The following is a 16,223-nucleotide window of genomic DNA, read 5'->3' as shown; positions in this document are numbered from 1 at the left end:
GTTAATTTCTTGAAAATCATTAATAGAGGCAGATGTTTGCGGCTACGGTTGGATGGGCGGCTCCCGCATCTTGTCCGCAGACCACGTCCGGACATAAAAACAGAAATATACCAGAGCTATTTGCGGGTCAGCTTTGGAGATGCCCTAAGGAACCTTCTATATATTAGCCATAAATTGGAATCATGAACTCATTCTTTTCCCATAAAGTCAAGGTAATTCATCATACCCACAACATTTCGGTGGAACACTGCACACATGCACAATTTTCAATACACTTCCACAAGGACATACATGCACTAGTAGAAAACAGGGCTTTGGTCACAGGGCAATATTCACATTAGTCCTGATTCAGTCACGAACCGGGACTAATGTGAGCATTGGTCTTGGTTCGTGCGGCTAAGGCATTAGTCCCGGTTCACCTGGGCCCTTCAGTCCCGGTTGGTGCCACGAACCGGGACTAAAGAGTGCGATGCCCATTAGTACCGGTTGGTGGCACCAACCGGGACTAAAGGTTGGACCTTTAGTCCTGGTTGGTGCCACCAACCGGTACTAATGGGCTTTGAGGCATTAGTACCGGTTCATGGCACGAACCGGTACTAAAGGTCTCATTTTCAAACTCTACCCCCCCCCCCCCCCCCCCCGCGACCGCCTTTTCAGTTTTCGTAAAAGCAAAAGAAAATGATGGAAATGTCAAAAAAATAAAATAAAATAAGTTCCCATGTGATATGTGGTCTAGTTGTTGGGAAAATTTACAAATATGAATTTCGACTTTATTTGCAAAATCTCTGTGGAATTTGTAAAATGGGCATAACTTTTGCATACGAACTCGGATTAAAAAGTTTTTTATATGAAAAATCATCTACTCGAAAAGTTACATCCGAATTTAACCGTGGGAACCCCGTTGAACATTTTCAAAATCCTCAAAAACCTAACAGAAAAAAAGTTATGAGGCTTTCAAGATCTAGAGGCAAAAAAATTCAAAAAATTTCAAACTTACTAGTGGGAAACTTACTAGTAACAGAAAAAAATATAGTTTCAAATTTTATATTTGGAAAACATGTGGTCAAATCTGGTCAAACTGTGGACAAACAATGGTCAAACTAATTATTCTAAAATATTAGTGTTACTAAATAATTATTTCAGTTTTTTTTGAATTTTGGTCAAATCTGGTCAAACTGTGGTCAAACTATGGTCAAACAATGGTCAAACTAATTATTCAAGAAATATTAGTGTTACTAAATAATTATTGTTTTTTAAAACAATAGTTTCAAACTCAAACAGTGAAATGTGTCACTTCATGCTCAAGCTAAATTCCTGAGGGTTAATAGATTGACATCTTATTATTGTTAGGAAAACAACAAGTGCAGACTTGGAAACGAGGGAGAATAGAACCCGGAAGTTAAGCGTGCTCAGGCTGGGGGAGTGGGAGGATGGTTGACCGTTCGGGAAGTTAGATGATTTGGAATGATTAGGGGTGATTAGAGATTAGAGGATAAATTGACCGGCAACAGTTAATTGCGGAAAAAAAACCACAACTTAAGTGCCAAAGGGGTACACAATTTGACACCTCGTTTGTGCGGTTGATCATGTGCTCACTCGGTGCCCTCAAAACAAATCAAAGCATTTGGAGAAGCTCTGTTCTTAAAATCCATCTTGATACGTTGTCTAGAGCGCCATTCGTTGTTCCAGCTAAAAGGGACATGGAGCTTCATTGACTCTAGTGCTCTTGCATTCAAAACGAAAAACTTGGCGAACTTATAATCGGGTTTCTTGCCTGAATAATTTCTCACTATTACTTGCTTTAAATGTCTATCAACACACTCAACAGTAGTAGCAGCTGGATTGTCGTTCTGCTTGTTTGGAACATAGCTTGTCAGTGTCTGAAAACGAAGCAAGAATAATAATTTAGAGTAGAATTACTCAACATAGGAATGGATAAATACAGAGTATATAAAATCTAGCTAAGATTGTAGAAAGAAAGAGAGAGTCGACCCAACTCACGTTTATGTGAAGCTGTTGTAAGCAGGGAAAGCATCGGAGCACGTCAATGACATGATTTAACCTAAGACCATGGACAACGAGCTTCAAGATCTTTACATTATGCAGTGATGACACTAGACTGCTGTCAACCATTGCCTGGATCGTCAAAGCACGAAAGAATATGTATATAAGTAAGATTGCAAAAGAATGATATATACAGATGCCCTGTGTGGCTCCTAGATACATATATACCTGGAGTATTGTCTTCCCATGCTGTACGGTGGACATCATGTCGCTGTGCAGACAACCCAAGATGTGAAGTTTTGGGGCAACCAGGACACGTATAATTCGTGGACCACAATAACCTTGGTCCCAGAGCATCACTTCCTCTAGGCTTGGAGTGTTGACAATGAGGAGTTCTTCCATCACATCACCATCTGGGTCAACGAACATGCGGAACCTTACAATAGTTTGCGAGCTGATGTGGACGCGGCGGAAGTGATAGTTTCTGTGAAGGTACAAGTTGACAAGAATAGGAGATGCGGCGATCATGGCGTGCAGTGTGTTCTCGGAGTTTGTGATCCGGGAGAGAGTGAGCTCGACGAGATGTGGGAAAGTGATGCCGCCCGAGGCTAAGATATTCTCAGGGAAATGGCAGCACCCAAAGCTGGCGACCCGGAGGGAGGAAAAGCTCAGCGCGGATGGCGGCAGCGGCGGCATCGTCTCGCCAGCCTGAAGTGGTTCGGTGTTGTTCACCCGCTGGTAGCTGAAATGAAAATCCTCGAGGCGATCCAGAACCTTGGATCGGAACCATCGGTCGAAGATGGGGTAGCGGTCTCGGTCGCCGGAGTGACGGCATAGTGTGCTGATAGAAACACGACGGGCGCGTACCTCACGTGGAGCCTCGAGGATGTCTGAGATAAGGTCGACTAGGTTGTCTCCGGTCCAGGCCATTTTGTGGAGGTCACGGTCGTCGAGGTTGAGCGGAGTGTAGTCGCGCCAGAGGTGTTTCCAGCCTTTGGAGATGGCGTGTGTGCGGGCGCCCTCATCGATGGGGAGCGCGGAGATGATGGTGCCCAGGACGTCGTTGGGGAGGGCGGTGATGATGGTGACCTCCTCCTTCTTGGCGCCAGCAGAAGGAGGGTCCATGGGCGGCGCCGCTTCTTCTCGGCCCTGCACCTGCCGCGCCGAAGACGGTCCGCCGGCGAAGCGGCAGACATGGCCCTTCTTTGGGAGGCCGCAGAGGCCGCAGCAGTATCTCGCGCGTTTCCTCGGCGCCATCGGGGTCATGGGTTAGCCGGCGAGGCTTGGGTTCTGTGTCAATGTCTGGGAAGCTGTAGGCTGCCGCTGAGGGTCGAGGGAATGGGGAAACTGAGCCGGGAGAGGGGGGAGGAGCGCCGGGAGATTAGGGGGAGGAGGTTCCGCGAGGTTTTTTTTGGGTCTGCGTGTGTTCTCCGTGTGATATGTGAGGGGAAGAGTTGACGTGCTCCCGGAGGTTTTTTTGGGTCAGTTTCCACTCCACACTCCTGACATCACTCGTGCTATACGGGTGGCCTAGGGCTGCGAGCAGCATTACACTTTTGTCAGCATGCAAAACAAATCAGCAGAAGGTGTTCTCTCTCTCTATCTCTCAAAAAGAATGAAGATGGTCGACACTGAAACTTTAGGTGCAACCGTGTTTGTCTGATCTCTCTCCCTCTGGAGCCAGAGGACGACAAAGGTCAGTGCGTGGCAACTCCCTCCTTCCTAATATCTTCCTTCTTGCCGTGCACTCTCTCCTTCCTTTTTTTCTACACCGCTCGAGCTTCAGGACGACACAGGTCATGGCGGCAGACACATGTGAGTGCCGCATGCGGACGCTGATGCCATGTGGATGGAGGCTGCTCGGCAGATAGACAGGTGTGTGTGTGTGTGTGTGTGTAGACGTTAATACAACGACTTTGATGGAGGCTGCACGCGCTATTTCTGGTGTCTGTTCTCTGTACCTCAAGTCCTGAACACATTAGAAATTAAGCATGGTGTCATGTCTTAGTATTTTCACTCTCTTTCCCTTGTAGGACTGGTCCAGGTTGTTATCTGCTCTGCTTTTTAAAAAATATTTTTTTACTATCTTATTTGATTGTTCTATGTTTAAAAATTACAAGCTATGGGGTAATCTCGCAACCTTAATAAAAAAAGTCACCACAACCTCTATCCACCACTACTAGCCCCCCTTTTATCCATCAAACCAAATAAATTTCTGGCTACTCACACTCATTGAAACCAGGGAAAATGGTACCTGGCTGATTGGTTGGGGATACCCACAACCACTCAAACATATCCCTCAAAACAAACACACCCTTATATTCTCTTATGAACGCTATTTTGTCGGCATAATTGAAAATACTATCTCTGTCTCTCTCTCACAAAACAACAAATGGATTTATTATCTCATGAAGAGTGATTCATAGTTACTGTAGTTATGACTTACCCACAAAAGAAGAGTTATCGGATGTTGTAGGTTGTGACTGGGCTAGGTGGGAATGACCGAGATTCTTGTGAAACATTAACAAGCTCGCACTGTATTGATGGAACCACAATGATGGATAGATGAAACGGGCTTGATATAATTTCTACCCAATCAAGTATGACATGAATATAGTTATCTATCACACCAGGACAACCATGTAAAATACCCCTCTCTCTCTCTCTCTCTCTCTCTCTCTCTCTCTCTCTCTCTCTCTCTCTCTCTCTCTCACGCCCTAAAACCCTAACTTGGTATTTGTGTCCACCAACCAACATGTCACGGCACCGGAAAATTTGTTGACACGTTGTTAGCTGAAATGAAACACCTCGAGGTGATGGTGAACCTTGGATCAGAACCTGCCCCGAAGATGGGATACCTGTCTCGGTCGCCGAAGTGATGGCATAGCGTGCTCAGGGAAAGGCGACGGACGGGTACCTTGCATGGACCCCGAGGATCTCTGAGATGAGGACGACTAGGTTGTCTCCCCATACCTCCCTTTTCTAGATGTCACGGTCATCGATGTTAAGCGGGGTGGACTTGCGTCAGAGGTGTTTCCACTCTTTGGAGATGGCGTTTGTGCGGGCAGCCTCGTCAGTGGGGAGCGCGGAGATGATGGTGCCCAGGACGTCGTTGGGGAGGGTTGTGATGCGGTCCTCCTCCTCCTTCTTGACGCCAGCAAGGTCAGCCGCTTGCGGCCCCGATTCTTCTCAGCCCTGCACCAGTCGCGCGGAAGACGATCCGTCGACAAAGCGGCAGGCATTGCTTTTCTTCGGGAAGCCGCATCAGTATCTGACGTGTTTCTTCTGCGCCGTCGGGGCCATGGGGTAGCCCACGGGGATTGGGTTATGTGTCAGTGTTTGGGAGGCTTGGGATCGAGGGAATGGGGAAACTGAGTGGGGGAGATGGGGAAGGAGCACCAGAAGATTAGGGGAAGAAAGCCATTGTTGGGGCTCCCCGAGCTAGGTGTTTGGGTCTCCGTCTGCTATGCGTGTGACATGTGATGCGAGCGAAGGAGGGAGAGTTGACCTGCGCCACGGGATGACCGGATTCAGTTTTTGGTCTGGTCGTGCTCTACGGAACAGTTTCTAATCTGGCCAGGTGCTGCATGCCAGCAGGATTCGAATCGGTTTCTTCTAGCATTCTATCTCTCTGCGTCCGCAAGTTTAGGTCACGGTTTTGGTTTGCTCGTGCTCTACGGGGAGCGATGCTAAAAGAGCAGACATATTTTACAGAGCTTACGGAATGATGCTAGCTGGCGGGTTTTTTTACTGAAGATTAGAGAGTGAGGCGGGCCCCACCTCAGTGAAAATGGGGGTGGGGGAAGGGAGAAGTAATTACTGTGGAGATGCTCGTAAAACGTCTGTAGTTTTCCGTGCCTTTAGAATTATCGCTCTACGAGTCTCTGTATGCTCTGCATGTCAGCATGCAAATCAAATCAGCGGAAGATATTCTATCTATCTATCTATCTCTCTCTCTCTTTCTTTCTTCTTTTAGAACAAAGACACCAGGGGAATTAATAAAGTCCACATTAGACAGCGTACACGAAATCAAAGTCTTACATAACACCAACACCCTCAAAAGATCGATCTAAAGGAGGGGAAGTCTTGGATTACAAGCCACAGCCAGCTAGATCAGAGCACGCAGGCTCGCACAAGTGATGCCAAAAGGTGCCTGACGACCCTATGGAGGCGGCGCAGGAGCTCTTGCCAAAGTGTAGACTTGACGGAGACGGGCAAGAGCGAGTTGCAGAAGATCAGCGTCTTGGTGCCTTCCCAACGGCGTGCACTGCTGCAAGAAGATGACACATTTGGAGATCACGTCAGAGGGATGAGACGGGAAGGAACCCTCGATCGTTACTTTGTTCCTAATATGCCACAAAGCCCATAGTAAAGCCCCAACGCAGCGCCACATGACACGCCGGGCGCTACCAGTAACCGAGGACAGGAGGGCAACCGGCTCAGCACTGGATCTGGGATCCCAATCCCGTCCAATAGCCTCATGGACCGCGCTCCACGCAAAGCGAGACAGGTGGTAGTTGAAAAAAAAAACATGGTTGGCAGGGCCCACTGGCCGGCCCATTGCGCTTGGCTATGTTGACGGACGTTGGAAGTCTATCGCTACACATCTGCCACAGAAATACCTTAATCTCGAGGGGAATCCTAGGCTTCCACAGCCCGGATGCCGCCTATTGATAAGCTCTCCGGGCAAGCACTCGATAGAGGGAATTGACTGAGAACTTGCCAGAGGCGTTGAGGTGCCAGGACACAATATCCGAACCCTGGGATAGCGATACCTCCCCTACAAGAGACAACAAGTTTCCCAAACTTGTTGTCTCCAAGCCGGTAAGCTCGTGGCGGAAGAGCAGTGCCGGTGGGGACACACCCATAGCCTGAGACACAAAGAGGTTGGGCTAAAGAGCTATGTTGTAGAGATCTCTGAACCTGGACCAGAGGGGTTGTTCACCAATCCAGAGGTCCAGCCAGAAACGCGTCGAGCGCCCATCCTTGATGGAAAACATCGCCCCATGGCGAATATGGGCCTGAACGCTTGGATAGAGTTCTAGAAAGGAGACCCCCTTCCCGTGGCCTCGAAGAAGTTGCCGGACGGGAAGTATTTGGCCCTGAGCAAATCAACCCAAAGCCCTGTCTCCCCTTGAGACAATCTCCAGATCCATTTGCACATAAGCGCTACATTCATCAATTTGGAGTTCATAACCCCAAGGTCCCCCTGGGACTTGGGGCGACAAAACGGCCGCCCATTTAACCATATGGTACTTGCGCCTTGTGCAGGATCCTTCCCAAAAGAACCTCGACCGTGGCGTGTCCAGCTTGGTATGCACACCGTCGGCCAAAATAAAGAGGCCCATGGTGAACATGGGCAGAGATGAGAGGTTCGAGTTGGTAAGGATGAGTCGAGCTCCAGACGACATAAATCTGCCTCTCCAAGGGCCTACCCAGCCCGCTACCGTAGTGCAAAGGGGGGCCCTGTCCTGACTGGTAGGCGCCCTTGCCGCGATCGGTAGGCCGAGGTACTGGAATGTGAGAGAGCCCAATTTATAGTTGAGCAAGTCCTCCACCACTTGTCCCTCGGCGGTCCCCATCCCCATGAAGGAAATATGCCCTAGAGGCAATAATAAAGTTATTATTTATTTCCTTATATCATGATAAATGTTTATTATTCATGCTAGAATTGTATTAACCGGAAACATGATACATGTGTGAATACATAGACAAACAGAGTGTCACTAGTATGCCTCTACTTGACTAGCTCGTTAATCAAAGATGGTTATGTTTCCTAGCCATAGACATGAGTTGTCATTTGATTAACGGGATCATATCATTAGGAGAATGATGTGATTGACTTGACCCATTCCGTTAGCTTAGACACGATCGTTTAGTATTCTGCTATTGCTTTCTTCATGACTTATACATGTTCCTATGACTATGAGATTATGCAACTCCCGTTTACTGGAGGAACACTTTGTGTGCTACCAAACGTCACAACGTAACTGGGTGATTATAAAGGTGCTTCCAAAGGTACTTGTTGGGTTGGCGTATTTCGAGATTAGGATTTGTCACTCCGATTGTCGGAGAGGTATCTCTGGGCCCACTCGGTAATACACATCACTTATGCCTTGCAAGCATTGCAACTAATGAGTTTGTTGCGAGATGATGTATTACGGAACGAGTAAAGAGACTTACCGGTAACGAGATTGAACTAGGTATTAAGATACCGACGATCGAATCTCGGGCAAGTAACATACCGATGACAAAGGGAACAACGTATGTTGTTATGCGGTCTGACCGATAAAGATCTTCGTAGAATATGTGGAAGCCAATATGAGCATCCAGGTTCCGCTATTGGTTATTGACCGGAGACGTGTCTCGGTCATGTCTACATAGTTCTCAAACCCGTAGGGTCCGCACGCTTAAAGTTAGATGACGGTTATATTATTAGTTTATGTGTTTTGATGTACCGAAGGAGTTCGGAGTCCCGGATGAGATCTGGGACATGACGAGGAGTCTCGAAATGGTCGAGACGTAAAGATCGATATATTGGACGACTATATTTGGACATCGGAAAGGTTCCGAGTGATTCGGGTATTTTTCGGAGTACCGGAGAGTTACGGGAATTCGTATTGGGCCTTAATGGGCCATACGGGAAAGGAGAGAAAGGCCCCAAAGGGTGGCCTCACCCCTCCCCATGGACTAGTCCGAATTGGACTAGGGAGGGGGGGGGGGGGGCGCCCCCTTCCTTCCTTCTCCTTCTCCCTTCCCTTCTCCTACTCCAACAAGGAAAGGAGGAGTCCTACTCCCGGTGGGAGTAGGACTCCCCCCTTGGCGCGCCCTCCTCCTTGGCCGGCCGCCTCCCCCTTGCTCCTTTATATACGGGGGCAAGGGGCACCCCATAGACACAACAATTGATCTATTTATCTCTTAGCAGTGTGCGGTGCCCCCCTCCACCATATTACACCTCGATAATATCGTAGCGGTGCTTAGGCGAAGCCCTGCGTCGGTAGAACATCATCATCGTCACCACGCCGTCGTGCTGACGAAACTCTCCCTCAACACTCGGCTGGATCGGAGTTCGAGGGAAGTCATCGAGCTGAACGTGTGCTGAACTCGGAGGTGCCGTGCGTTCTGTACTTGATCAGTCGGATAGTGAAGACGTACGACTACATCAACCGCGTTGTGTTAACGCTTCCGCTTTCGGTCTACGAGGGTACGTGGACAACACTCTCCCCTCTCGTTGCTATGCATCACCATGATCTTGCGTGTGCGTAAGAAAATTTTGAAATTACTACGTTCCCCAACAGTGGCATCCGAGCCAGGTTTTATGCGTAGATGTCATATGCACGAGTAGAACACAAGTGAGTTGTGGGCGATATAAGTCATACTGGTTACCAGCATGTCATACTTTGGTTCGGCGGTATTGTTGGATGAAGCGGCCCGGACCGACATTACGCGTACGTTTACGCGAGACTGGTTCTTCCGACGTGCTTTGCACAGAGGTGGCTGGCGGGTGTCAGTTTCTGCAACTTTAGTTGAACCGAGTGTGGCTACGCCCGGTCCTTCCGAAGGTTAAAACAACACCAACTTGACAAACTATCGTTGTTGTTTTGATGCGTAGGTGAGAACGGTTCTTGCTAAGCCCGTAGCAGCCACGTAAAACTTGCAACAACAAAGTAGAGGACGTCTAACTTGTTTTTGCAGGGCATGTTGTGATGTGATATGGTCAAGACATGATGCTAAATTTTATTGTATGAGATGATCATGTTTTGTAACTGAGTTATCGGCAACTGGCAGGAGCCATATGGTTGTCGCTTTACTGTATGCAATGCAATCGCCCTGTAATGCTTTACTTTATCACTAAACGGTAGCGATAGTCGTAGAAGCATAAGATTGGCGAGACGACAACGATGCTACGATGGAGATCAAGGTGTCGCGCCGGTGACGATGGTGATCATGACGGTGCTTCGGAGATGGAGATCACAAGCACAAGATGAGGATGGACATATCATATCACTTATATTGATTGCATGTGATGTTTATCTTTTATGCATCTTATCTTGCTTTGATTGACGGTAGCATTATAAGATGATCCCTCACTAAATTATCAAAGTATAAGTGTTCTCCCTGAGTATGCACCGTTGCGAAAGTTCTTCGTGCTGAGACACCACGTGATGATCGGATGTGATAGGCTCTACGTTCAAATACAACGGGTGCAAAACAGTTGCACACGCGGAATACTCAGGTTAAGCTTGACGAGCCTAGCATATAACAGATATGGCCTCGGAACACAGAGACCGAAAGGTCGAGCGTGAATCATATAGTGGATATGATCAACATAGTGATGTTCACCGTTGAAACTACTCCATCTCACGTGATGATCGGACATGGTTTAGTTGATATGGATCACGTGATCACTTAGAGGATTAGAGGGATGTCTATCTAAGTGGGAGTTCTTAAGTAATATGATTAATTGAACTTAAATTTATCATGAACTTAGTCCTGATAGTATTTTGCAAATTATGTTGTAGATCAATAGCTCGCGTTGTTGCTTCCCTGTGTTTATTTTTGATATGTTCCTAGAGAAAAATTATGTTGAAAGATGTTAGTAGCAAAGATGCGGATTGGATCCGTGATCTGAGGATTATCCTCATTGCTGCACAGAAGAATTATGTCCTTGATGCACCGCTAGGTGACAGACCTATTGCAGGAGCAGATGCAGACGTTATGAACGTTTGGCTAGCTCAATATGATGACTACTTGATAGTTTAGTGCACCATGCTTAACGGCTTAGAATCGGGACTTCAAAGACGTTTTGAACGTCATGGACCATATGAGATGTTCCAGGAGTTGAAGTTAATATTTCAAGCAAATACCCGAGTTGAGAGATATGAAGTCTCCAACAAGTTCTATAGCTAAAAGATGGAGGAGAATAGCTCAAGCAGTGAGCATGTGCTCAGATTGTCTGGGTACTACAATCGCTTGAATCAAGTGGGAGTTAATCTTCCAGATAAAATTGTGATTGACAGAATTCTCTAGTCACCATCACCAAGTTAGTAGAACTTCGTGATGAACTATAGTATGCAAGGGATGACGAAAGTTATTCCCGAGCTCTTCGTGATGCTGAAATCGACGAAGGTAGAAATCAAGAAAAACATCAAGTGTTGATGGTTGACGAGACCACTAGTTTCAAGAAAAGGGCAAAGGGAAGAAGGGGAACTTCAAGAAGAACGGCAAGCAAGTTGCTGCTCAAGTGAAGAAGCCTAAGTCTGGACCTAAGCCTGAGACTAAGTGTTTCTACTGCAAAGAGACTAGTCACTGGAAGCGGAACTGCCCCAAGTATTTGGTGGATAAGAAGGATGGCAAAAGTGAACAAAGGTATATTTGATATACAGATTATTGATGTGTATTTTACTAGTGTTCGTAGCAACCCCTTGGTATTTGATATTGGTTCAGTTGCTAAAGAGTAGTAACTCGAAACGGGAGTTTTATAATGAATAGAAACTAGTTAAGGATGAAGTGACGATGTGTATTGGAAGTGGTTCCAAGATTGTTATGATCATCATCGCACACTCCCTATACTTTCGGGATTAGTGTTGAACCTAAATAAGTGTTATTTGGTGTTTGCATTGAGCATGAATATGATTTGATCATGTTTATTGCAATATGGTTATTCATTTAAGTTAGAGAATAATTGTTGTTCTGTTTACGTGAATAAAACCTTATATGGTTACACACCCAATGAAAATGGTTCGTTGGATCTCGATCATAGTGATACACATATTCATAATATTGAAGCCAAAAGATGCAAAGTTAATAATGATAGTGCAACTTATTTGTGGCACTGCCGTTTAGGTCATATTGGTGTAAAGCGCATGAAGAAACTCCATGCTGTTGGGCTTTTGGAATCACTTGATTATGAATCACTTGATGCTTGCGAACCATGCCTTATGGGCAAGATGACTAAGACTCCGTTCTCCGGAACAATGGAGCGAGCAACTGACTTATTCGAAAATAATACATACTGATGTATGCGATCCGATGAGTGTTGAGGCTCGCGGCGGGTATCGTTATTTTCTGACCTTCACAGATGATTTGAGCAGATATGGGTATATCTACTTGATGAAACATAAGTCTGAAACATTCAAAGAATTTCAGAGTGAAGTGGAAAATCACCGTGACAAGAAAATAAGGTTTCTACGATCTGATCGCGGAGACAAATATTTGAGTTACGAGTTTGGTCTTCAATTAAAACAATGTGGAATAGTTTCACAAATTCGTGCCACCTGGAACACCACAGCTTAATGGTGTGCCCGAACGTCATAACCATACTTTATTGGATATAGTGCAATCTATGATGTTTCTTACCGATTTACCACTACAGTTTTAGGGTTATGCATTAGAGACAGCTGCATTCACGTAAAAAAAGGGCACCATCTAAATCCATTTGAGACGACACCGTATGAACTGTGGTTTGGCAAGAAACCAAAGTTGTCGTTTCTTAAAGTTTGGGGTTGCGATGCTTATGTGAAAAGTTTCATCCTGATAAGCTCAAAACCCAAATCGGAAAAGTGCGTCTTCATAGGATACCCAAAAGTTACTGTTGGGTACACCTTCTATCACAGATCCGAAGGCAAGATATTTGTTGCTAAGAATGGATCCTTTCTAAAGAAGGAGTTTCTCTCGAAAGAAGTGAGTGGGAGGAAAGTAGAACTTGATGAGGTAACTGTACCTTCTCCCGAATTGGAAAGTAGTTCATCACTGAAATCAGTTCCAGTGATGCTTACACCAATTAGTGAGGAAGTTAATGATGATGATCATGAAGCTTCAGATCAAGTTACTACCGAACCTCGTAGGTCAACCAGAGTGAGATCCGCACCAGAGTGGTACGGTAATCCTGTTCTGGAGGTCATGATACTTGACCATGACGAACCTACGAACTATGAGGAAGCGATGGTGAGCCCAGATTCCGCAAAATGGCTTGAGGCCATGAATCTGAGATGGGATCCATGTATGAGAACAAAGTGTGGACATTGGTTGACTTGCCCGATGATCGGCAAGCCATAGAAAATAAATGGATCTTCAAGAGGAAGACGGACGCTGATAGTAGTGTTACTATCTACAAAGCTAGACTTGTCGAAAAAAGGTTTTTGACAAAGTTCAAGGTGTTGACTACGATGAGATTTTCTCACTCGCAGCGATGCTTAAGTCTGTCCGAATCATGTTAGCAATTGCCGCATTTTATGAAATCTGGCAAATGGATAAACAAAACTGCATTCCTTAATGGATTTATTAAAGAAGAGTTGTATATGATGCAACCAGAAGGTTTTTGTCAATCCTAAAGGTGCTAACAAAATATGCAAGCTCCAGCGATCCATCTATGGACTGGTGCAAGCATCTCGGAGTTGGAATATACGCTTTGATAAGTTGATCAAAGGATATAGTTTTATACAGACTTACGGTGAAGCCTGTATTTACAAGAAAGTGAGTGGGAGCACTATAGCATTTCTGATAAGTATATGTGAATGACATATTGTTGATCGGAAATAATGTAGCGTTATTCTGCAAAGCATAAAGGAGTGTTTGAAAGGAGTTTTTAAAGAAAGACCTCGGTGAAGCTGCTTACATATTGAGCATCAAGATCTATAGAGATAGATCAAGACGCTTGATAAGTTTTTCAATGAGTACATACCTTGACAAGATTTTGAAGTAGTTCAAAATGGAACAGTCAAAGAAAGAGTTCTTGCCTGTGTTACAAGGTGTGAAATTGAGTAAGACTCAAAGCCCGACCACGGCAGAAGAAAGAAAGAGAATGAAAGTCATTCCCTATGCCTCGGCCATAGGTTCTATAAAGTATGCCATGCTGTGTACCAGATCTATTGTATACCCTACACTGATTTTGGCAAGGGAGTACAATAGTGATCTAGGAGTAGATCACTGGACATCGATCAAAATTATCCTTAGTGGAATAAGGATATGTTTCTCGATTATGGAGGTGACAAAAAGAGTTCGTCGCAAAGGGTTACGTCGATGCAAATTTTGACACTGATCCAGATGACTCTAAGTCTCAATCTGGATACATATTGAAAGTCGGAGCAATTAGCTAGAGTAGCTCCGTACAGAGCATTGTAGACATAAAATTTGCAAAATACTTACGGATCTGAATGTGACAGACCCGTTGACTAAAATTATCTCACAAGCAAAACATGATCACACCTTAGTACTCTTTGGGTGTTAATCACATAGCAATGTGAACTAGATTATTGACTCTAGTAAACCCTTTGGGTGTTGGTCACATGACGATGTGAACTATGGGTGTTAATCACATGGTGATGTCAACTATTGATGTTAAATCACATGGCGATGTGATCTAGATTATTGACTCTAGTGTAAGTGGGAGACTGAAGGAAATATGCCCTAGACGCAATAATAAAGTTATTATTTATTTCCTTATATCATGATAAATGTTTATTATTCATGCTAGAATTGTATTAACCGGAAACATGATACATGTGTGAATACATAGACAAACAGAGTGTCACTAGTATGCTTCTACTTGACTAGCTCGTTAATCAAAGATGGTTATGTTTCCTAGCCATAGACATGAGTTGTCATTTGATTAACGGGATCATATCATTAGGAGAATGATGTGATTGACTTGACCCATTCCGTTAGCTTAGCACATGATCGTTTAGTATTCTGCTATTGCTTTCTTCATGACTTATACATGTTCCTATGACTATGAGATTATGCAACTCCCGTTTACTGGAGGAACACTTTGTGTGCTACCAAACGTCACAACGTAACTGGGTGATTATAAAGGTGCTCTACAGGTGCTTCCAAAGGTACTTGTTGGGTTGGCGTATTTCGAGATTAGGATTTGTCACTCTGATTGTCGGAGAGGTATCTCTGGGCCCACTCGGTAATACACATCACTTAAGCCTTGCAAGCATTACAACTAATGAGTTTGTTGCGAGATGATGTATTACGGAACGAGTAAAGAGACTTACCGGTAACGAGATTGAACTAGGTATTAAGATACCGACGATCGAATCTCGGGCAAGTAACATACCGATGACAAAGGGAACAACGTATGTTGTTATGCGGTCTGACCGATAAAGATCTTCGTAGAATATGTGGGAGCCAATATGAGCATCCAGGTTCCGCAATTGGTTATTGACCGGAGACGTGTCTCGGTCATGTCTACATAGTTCTCGAACCCGTAGGGTCCGCACGCTTAAAGTTAGATGACGGTTATATTATGAGTTTATGTGTTTTGATGTACCGAAGGAGTTCGGAGTCCCGGATGAGATCAGGGACATGACGAGGAGTCTTGAAATGGTCGAGACGTAAAGATCGATATATTGGACGACTATATTTGGACATCGGAAAGGTTCCGAGTGATTCGGGTATTTTTCGGAGTACCGGAGAGTTACGGGAATTCGTATTGGGCCTTAATGGGCCATACGGGAAAGGAGAGAAAGGCCCCAAAGGGTGGCCTCACCCCTCCCCATGGACTAGTCCGAATTGGACTAGGGAGGGGGGGGGGGGCGCCCCCTTCCTTCCTTCTCCTTCTCCCTTCCCTTCTCCTACTCCAACAAGGAAAGGAGGAGTCCTACTCCCGGTGGGAGTAGGACTCCCCCCTTGGCGCGCCCTCCTCCTTGGCCGGCCGCCTCCTCCTTGCTCCTTTATATACGGGGGGAAGGGGCACCCCATAGACACAACAATTGATCTATTTATCTCTTAGCCGTGTGCGGTGCCCCCCTCCACCATATTACACCTCGATAATATCGTAGCGGTGCTTAGGCGAAGCCCTGCGTCGGTAGAACATCATCATCGTCACCACGCCGTCGTGCTGACGAAACTCTCCCTCAACACTCGGCTGGATCGGAGTTCGAGGGACGTCATCGAGCTGAACGTGTGCTGAACTCGGAGGTGCCGTGCGTTCTGTACTTGATCAGTCGGATAGTGAAGACGTACGACTACATCAACCGCGTTGTGTTAACGCTTCCGCTTTCGGTCTACGAGGGTACGTGGACAACACTCTCCCCTCTCGTTGCTATGCATCACCATGATCTTGCGTGTGCGTAAGAAAATTTTGAAATTACTACGTTCCCCAACACCCCATGGACACCACTTCACACTTTTGGAAGTTGATTTTGAGACCGAACATGAGCTCGAAGCTCAACAAGATAGCCTTGACTGTGGCTATGCTATGCCCGTCCGAC

General features: G+C 45.7%; 1 protein-coding gene across 1 annotated transcript; it reads right to left on the bottom strand.

Moving 5' to 3' along the window:
• Positions 1–1,497: 1,497 nt before the first annotated feature.
• LOC109771036 (FBD-associated F-box protein At5g56370-like) lies at positions 1,498–3,409 on the bottom strand. Its single transcript, XM_020329753.4, has 3 exons — positions 2,233–3,409; positions 2,002–2,136; positions 1,498–1,880 (listed from the first exon to the last, which is right to left on the bottom strand). Exons 1-3 carry the CDS (start codon positions 3,268–3,270, stop codon positions 1,593–1,595), a joined length of 1,461 nt encoding a protein of 486 aa, XP_020185342.2. The 5' UTR covers positions 3,271–3,409; the 3' UTR covers positions 1,498–1,592.
• Positions 3,410–16,223: the final 12,814 nt, after the last annotated feature.

Source organism: Aegilops tauschii, chromosome 2, assembly GCF_002575655.3.
Source record: "Aegilops tauschii subsp. strangulata cultivar AL8/78 chromosome 2, Aet v6.0, whole genome shotgun sequence".
NCBI lineage: Eukaryota > Viridiplantae > Streptophyta > Magnoliopsida > Poales > Poaceae > Aegilops > Aegilops tauschii.
Note: the sequence above shows the minus strand (reverse complement) of the source record. Positions and strands in the feature narration are given on the sequence as shown.